Below are 7,471 nucleotides of genomic sequence, written 5' to 3'. Positions count from 1 at the left end.
GAGCCGAGAACCTCTAAAACGGACAAGGTTTTTCGATATTTTGGCTGTCAAGGCATCAATTTCAAATTTAGCTGGTGATCACTGAGAAATATAAGACGTGTTGCGTTAGTGATTCCCACGCTAAACGCTTACTAAAAATCAAACTGATTTCCTGAAACAGTTTTGTTCGGCATTATCTCTAAGACAGTCAGTGTAGTTAAATTCGCTCAAAGTCGATGTGGCATTATAAATAATCCTTATAAAACCGTGAGCTAACGAGAGATATCCCGTGTTCTCAATTACAATGGAAAGCAGTTTCCCAGGAAAGGTATGTCCTTTTATTCACGTTCGGTTTTCGAAATGTAGCGCAAAACTGGGCAAACCAACCAAGGAAAAGGAAAAAAACCTGAGTAAATTAATGCTAAGGTGAGCGAAGTAATCGCGACTCAGAAATCGACCAAAACTCATGTTTGACTTTAATTTTGGAAGCCAAGTTCTACAGCTACCTCTTTCTTCCAAAATTGTCCGTGTGATTTTCGTTATATCCAATCACACTTTGAAAATAAAACGCATTAATTCTTTACCTAATTTCACATAACAAAGTTGTAAAGTGTTTTGTTTTGATGTTTGACATAATTGCTTCATTTGGCCACACCTTCCACAGTCAACTGATGAAAAAATGAACGTCTCAAAACACTCATTAGAAATATGGCTGTTCGAAAAGAGTAGGCGGAGCTTTGTAAACAAAGAAGGTTATCTGACTTTGTCTGACCTCGGTTTTCAGTTTTAATGTACTATATATGGGCCCCTCAAGATCGTAATGTGCAATAAAACGCGTTGCCTGTTCACGTATATGAGTTAATTAAGGAAGTCGTTGTCATGCTTTGTTCAATATAGCGATTCCCACCCTGGTGCTGATTCACACCAACAGTGTGAAAATTGTGAGAGATAATTAAGATGTGTCAAATAGCTGCAGTGGTAATTAATTTTGTGATCATTGACGACCACATTTATTATGTGGGTGGATGTATTGTCTTTAAAGCAATAAAAAGGACACAACCAGAAAGATCTTTATTTCAGTTCTAGGCCTGGCTAGGAAGCTCCGGATCCAACTGAAGTTTTAACAACCTCACAACATCCTACAAGGTAAGTTTTTATTTATCTGAGTATAGATTTGTCAGTTTGTAAATGAAATTCCCTGGGCTACTAGGCTACTAAGTAGTAAGAGGACATCCATTCGACTAGCATTTTTGTTAGTTTTTTCAGGCTAATCTTTTTAACGGAGAACGAGGTACTCAGCAATTTAGCGAGCATTCTAGCGGAGGCGCGAGACACATTTTGATTGTTGATCATTTAGATCCAGATTTTTCTTCTGTACGAAAAATGTCAGCTGTTCCTTTATTTCGTTCAGTTTCTACCCATCGTTTTCGTCAGTTTCCAATATTCAGGTGCTAAAAACTAGACTAAGGTATAGATTGATAACGATCGGATAACGTCTTTAAAGGTATCTTATGCATACTGCCATCTAGCACAGAACTATTTCGCTCATAAAAATGGGCTTTTTCTTTTCCTCTTCTTATTTAACTAAAAAAACGTGAGACTCTGTGATGTTTGAAACATTTGCCAGTGTTTTCCTCCTTTTTAATTTTTTTGACCTGTTAAATTAAATTAAATCGTACAGTGGGTGTCCTGATACTTCCCTCTTTGTAAGATTTAGTCTTTCCAGTTGTTACAGAAGTGCCCACAAGAACCCTACATATGATAGATATTGAAGACGTCATGACTGCAGACAATCAAACTCTTCCTCAATTCAGTTCCCATAATTCGAGTTTTGACTTTCTTGTCGTTCGTGATAACGTACGTCTTTTTGCTAGACTCTTGTTTTCCTTTTTCTTTTCAATTTATACAAATCATTCACTCATCCATCCATCCATCCATCCATCCATCCATCCATCCATCCATCCATCCATCCATCCATCCATCCATCCATCCATCCATCCATCCATCCATTCATCCATCCATCCAACCATCCGTCCGTCCGTCCGTTCGTCCGTCCGTCCTTCCGTGTATCCATTTATTCATTCACTCACTTTCCCAGTCGTTAACGTTCGTTCGTTCGTTCGTTCATTCATCTTGCAAACAAGGAAGAAATAAATCATTAATTCGTTCGTTCAATTTGAGAAAAGTAGGTTAGTAGGGTTCATTTGTTTTTGCAATTATTTAATCTTTCCTTTCAGTATCCAGACCCGTTTTCTCGCCATTCACCATGAAGACTGTGTTTGTTCTTCTGACGCTTGTGATAAGTGTGACGTCACAGGGTTTCCAAGACTGCTGTAAGTGATACCATAATGCTTTTAATTATTTGCGGGTCAGTTGACAAGAATGCGCAAGAATTGTGCAAAATTGGCCGCTACATGGTACATTATGCATTTTAAAACCTTTTTAAAACTAGTGTTTCGGCAAAAAGTGGGAATCATCATTCCACTTATACTACCAAGTAACACCTGTACAGTTGTAGCAAATTATTAATATAGCCCATGAAAGTAATTTGATGTGTGATTTTCTTCCTACTGCATATTCTTTCATTAGCCATAGAAACGTTGAGACCACGCTGAAAAGCCTCAACTCTATCTAGAGATGAACGGGGAGGGGGACTGATTGTGCCCGCGGCGAATTTGAACCTGAATAACATTTTAAATATTTGAGCAAACGGCCTGAAGCTTCAGGACTTTTTCAGAAATTTATCTGGGAAAATTTTAAAGTAGTCGGTTAGTGATGATTGCCTTGAGTTCAGAAAATAACTTTTGAAGCAAAGTCACTTTTTCCCAAAACGTTGATGTTTTCAGCTCATATTAGTGTTCCTTTATTGGTTTTGGTTACTTGTCGTTCAATTTTGGCGCTTTCCTGAAGTTTTGGGAAAATCCAGAAATCCAAGATGACGGATCCAAGATGGCCGCCATTTGGCAATCATGACCGAATAACCACCTTAAATGACGTCATCACTTCACGATGCGGACGTACTATCTATCCTCTAAGTGTCATTGACATAAATTTTATACTTCTAAAGTTATGGAGGGGGTCATAATCCCCCCTTTTCCCCGGCCCCGTGCAGAAGACCGAAAAAAGCCCGATCTAGATAGTTTTAAGGCGGAAACGGCAGAATTTGGCCAGGTAAACAGAATTCATCTCGATACTTTTTCCTATAAATTGAATTTTGTAATATCTCTGAATTTCAAACTGGCACTAACACAACTTTTTTTTCAGATCCCTCTTCTTGCAACGAACTGTACGAGAGATATCCGTAAGTTGACAAGCACAGCTGACGTAGTTAATTTGAGCTAAAACAAGTAACAATTATTGGCGTGATTTCGGAGGTAATCGTTGTAGGCAGTCAGATAGCGAACGAAAGCAACACACTCAGTAGAAAACAGGGTTGGCCTAGTTTGGATCCGGATCCACAATGAAGCAGTTATAGATTCTTTCGTGTTTGTATTTACAGGTCACTTCCGAGTGGCGTGTACGACCTGAGGGTTGGCTCGGAAGTGGTTGCTGTTTACTGTGAAATGGGAAACTCTGAGTGTGGGAGTGGAGCATGGACGCTGGCCATGAAGATTGATGGTGCAAAGGTTCATTTCTTTCTAGATTCTGCCACATTTTTGCTTCTTCATTTTCTTCTTGCTAATAAGAGGAGATTTTTTCTGTCTTTAATTTCAGAACACCTTCATTTACGCTTCCCCTCGTTGGAGTACCAAAGAAAGCTATAACCCTCAAGGAGGACAGACTGGGCTTGACAATACCGAAACCAAGCTGCCGACCTACTGGAACACGCCTTTTACCAAGCTCTGTCTTGGGATGATGGTCGACAACAAGATCAACTTTGCTGTTATCAACCAGCAGGCCAGCTCCCTGTACTCACTGATTGCTGACGGTCAATACAGAGCCACCACGCTGGGCCGTGACACGTGGAAGTCACTGATTGGTCCTGCAGCTTCTCTACAGACCGGATGTTCCAGGGAGGGGTTCAACGTCAAGCAGGTTGGCAATAACGAACAGGTCCTTGCCAGAGCAAGAATCGGTTACATTGCTGACAACAACATCGACTGCGTTACACCAGACTCCAGAATTGGGTTTGGTACCGGAGGAAATCATGATACGTCCAACTCGTGTGGAAACGATGCTCCTGCCGGGTTTTTTCCAGATAATGGCGAAGTGCATATCAAAGCAATGGGGTATATTTTGGTGCAGTGAGCCAGCTGGAACCTGCAGCAATAAAGTCACGATGGCAACAGCAATGGCCTTAAAAAACGCAACAACGGTTAATTAGTGTTATAAGGGGCTTAAAACAGTGGGTTTAAGATATTTGTAAAACTGAGAATAAATAAAGACATGCGTGCAAAGTGAAAATGATGTTTTATCTCATTGATAATGTTTTTTGGTTATTGTTCTTTGTTTAATTCCGGCTTGGGTGAAGGCACTCCGTCTTGGATCAGAATCAGGCCCTTTGAGTTGTGTTCAAACACTCTCCAGCTTGAGTGTCAGAGCTGAGGGAATATTTCTAAAAAATTATTTTCGAAAAAATTAAGGCGTTAGCAGCATCACCAGAAAGTACTGGCAAGTGGCATTCATTCGAATGGTTAATACTCTTTGAAAATTAGCATGGTATCTGCTGATTGTAAAGTCTGTGCTACAGACCTGTATTAAACAGTAAACAATAGCACCAGAGAGAAACGCTGTTCAATAGCTTGAATAGTCAAAGCTTGTGGATTTGATCTAGACGGGCCGATTGAAAGGGTGGCTGAGTAGCAACACAGCCTGAAAGGACTGTTAAACAGATCTTTTGAATGGTCTAGCACTTCATCCACAGACTCAAAATATCGACCAACCTTGCAATTTAGAGCGTTAAAAAATATCCACAGGGATCAAGGGTACGGTTGAATAGAGACAAGAGACTCAAAAGCTACAATAGAACCACCTTGCACACCACATAATAAACTGTATCACAGGACATTACTGCTTATTAGGAGTAGCTTTCATCTGAATGGTCGCATTTTAGGATTACATCCACAGACTCAAAGTTAGAACCACCTTGTACAGCGTAATAAACAGCACTACAAGAAAGTACTACTCAGTAGCTTTCATTTGAATATGAATGCACACACTGTAGGATTTCATCCACATACTCAAAAGTTGGAACCACCTCGTACAGCATAATAAAAAGCACTACAGGAAAGTACTACTCAGTAGCTTTCATTTGAATGGTTACACTGTAGGATTTCATCTACAGACTCAAAAGTTACAACCACCCTGAACGGTATATAAATAAACAGCACTACAGGAAAGTACTACCCAGTAGCTTTCATTTGAATGGTCACACTGTAGGATTTCATCTACAGACTCAAAAGGTAGAACCACCTTGCACAGCATAATAAACAGCACCACAGGAAAGTACTGGTCAGTAGCTTTCATTTGAATGATCACACTTTGAGATTTCAGTCTCAAATGCTAGAACTACCTTGATGATGATGAGGATGATGATGATGATGATGATGATGATCACGATCATGACGACGGTGATGATAATAATGATAATGATTAATATTTAATAAATAAGAATAATAAATTATTGCTTCTATTGCCCAAATTTCGCAAAAATGTTATCAAATTTGTGTAACAAATTAAAAGGATAAATGAAACCTATGCGGTGATTTTGGACTTTGCAGTCTTTGGACTTCTCATCGTCTAAAACCTATGTTCAAACTTTGATAAAATGACGAAATTTAAACGGCATTGAAAATGAAAATAAATATCAAAGTTGACATGCGACTTGCATTAAAAATGTTTGAATAATCCCAATTTAGAAAATGATCAAAAAATTCAAAGGCCAGAACCACTCTGTATAACGAAATAAACTGGACCACTTGAAAGTACTTCGGCAGTAGGCTTTCATTTGTGTGGTTCCACTTCAGGCATGGATTCTTCCCGTCTCGCTCAAAAGTTAAAATCACATTCGAAAGCATAATAAAACAAAGAATACTAACCAAGAATTTTTCTCTGAAGGATTTAGAAAGCTATAACCGACGTTAATTAGCTGATTCATGATTCTGAAACTGGAGGTTCAAGGGAAAATTTAAGTCGCTGAGTATGAAAGGAGCTATGAGCTTAGTAGATATCAGGATAAACCACTATTCATAGAACATTTTAGTGGGATAACAGATAGCGTCCCTTGCTCCTTTTTGTCATGCTCTTTGACATTTCTGCACAACTTTTCAAAACTCGCTTTCCTTATTTTTCTGGTTCAATCCAGTGAACAATCGAAGCCCATATGATATAAACCTCAGGTTTTGGGGCCTTACCAGTTCCGCCAATAATGCAAGTAAGGCACCTTTACCCATTAGTAGAAAAGAAACAACAAACAAAACAGGGTGGAGTGAGCCTTTGCCACGATTTTGCCATGCCTTGATACTCAGGTCACCGTGGTGGTCGCGACTCTTCCGATACAAACAGTTCCGGTAGAAAAAAAGGTCTCAGCAAAGTTTCTGGTTCTGATGGCCATATGAAACAAAAATGGCAGTTCGGCTAAAAAGAAATTGATCAAGTGATTCAAACTAATCAAGAATTTCAAGAAAAACTCAGAGAGACAAAACGTGATAAAAATTGCTTATTTGTTGGAAATATAACGATATAACTGGACGAGAAAGAGAACGATGATCAGTGTAGACTGTGCCGCGGCTGGAGGTATCGTCCGCGCACGGTTATAAAGTTATGGCGGCAGAGCTGTCATGAGCGGTGTAAGCTGCGAGAAAATACTAGATTTCAAGTCGCCTTTTCCCTATTCCCCTCGCTGATTATTAGGATAATTACGCTTGATGACGTAGTCAGCCAGCGTCTTAAATTCGGGACCGCATTCCTTTCGTCGTCTTGGGAGTCAAAAATTGCCTTGTTTTTTTTACTTTCCCGTATCCCGTGCCCGTCCCGAAAGAATTGCGTGGTTTTTATTGGCTGCAACTTCGAATCACGTGCAAGTCAGGTTGGATTGCATCATATATGTTTATTTCACCACAAATTTGCATAATTTTGTTTACGACGTGACATGGCACTTTCCGCGGTAAAAGCGGTAAATCGAAAGAATAAGTTCCAAGAAGCACTCGACATTTAACACAGTGGAAATTGGAGAGTTCCTGGCGAAGGAATCATGCTTTGTTTGACATTTGTAGAACCACGATGAGACTAAGAAGAGGTCATTTATAAGCTTACGTTATCGTAAATCGTAATCACTAATGGATTTCCAGTACAAATACAAAGGAAACAACATGACGCGGTCATCGTGACTGAAACTATTCCATTAGCAAGGATAGTTTTATCAATCTGCGAAGCATACAATTGGAATAAATGAATCTGCATCACGCGTAAATGCCCGTATAGGCATCTTGTTTAGCAAGAGAAGGGGAACGTCAGTTGACAAGGGAGTGTGCATCAAGATTACTGATAAGAT

General features: G+C 39.5%; 1 protein-coding gene across 2 annotated transcripts; it reads left to right on the top strand.

Annotated features, from left to right (window-relative positions):
• Positions 1 to 839: 839 nt before the first annotated feature.
• On the top strand, positions 840 to 4,383 carry LOC146449080 (putative skeletal organic matrix protein 5). 2 transcript variants are annotated; one of them, XM_085102029.1, is made up of 5 exons: positions 840 to 1,125; positions 2,217 to 2,312; positions 3,244 to 3,280; positions 3,479 to 3,605; positions 3,694 to 4,383. In XM_085102029.1, exons 2-5 carry the CDS (start codon positions 2,246 to 2,248, stop codon positions 4,225 to 4,227), a joined length of 765 nt encoding a protein of 254 aa, XP_084958155.1. In that variant the 5' UTR covers positions 840 to 1,125; positions 2,217 to 2,245; the 3' UTR covers positions 4,228 to 4,383. The 2 variants fall into 2 exon arrangements, with proteins under 2 accessions (XP_084958155.1, XP_084958156.1); XM_085102030.1 differs by lacking the exon at positions 840 to 1,125 and having other exon boundaries at positions 2,046 to 2,312.
• Positions 4,384 to 7,471: the final 3,088 nt, after the last annotated feature.

This window comes from Pavona decussata, unplaced genomic scaffold, assembly GCF_977016875.1.
Source record: "Pavona decussata unplaced genomic scaffold, jaPavDecu1.1 SCAFFOLD_657, whole genome shotgun sequence".
NCBI lineage: Eukaryota > Metazoa > Cnidaria > Anthozoa > Scleractinia > Agariciidae > Pavona > Pavona decussata.
The sequence above is the reverse complement of the archived record's forward strand: the minus strand, read 5'-3'. Positions and strand labels throughout refer to the sequence as shown.

What these genes read in the sequence shown, in the direction of transcription:
- LOC146449080 (XM_085102029.1), top strand. Translation starts at nt 2,246, where the DNA reads ATGAAGACTGTGTTTGTTCTTCTGACGCTTGTGATAAGTGTGACGTCA. An exon ending in GAACTGTACGAGAGATATCC is followed by an intron (nt 3,281 to 3,478) that starts GTAAGTTGACAA and finishes TTGTATTTACAG; the next exon opens with GTCACTTCCGAGTGGCGTGT. An exon ending in TGAAGATTGATGGTGCAAAG is followed by an intron (nt 3,606 to 3,693) that starts GTTCATTTCTTT and finishes CTTTAATTTCAG; the next exon opens with AACACCTTCATTTACGCTTC.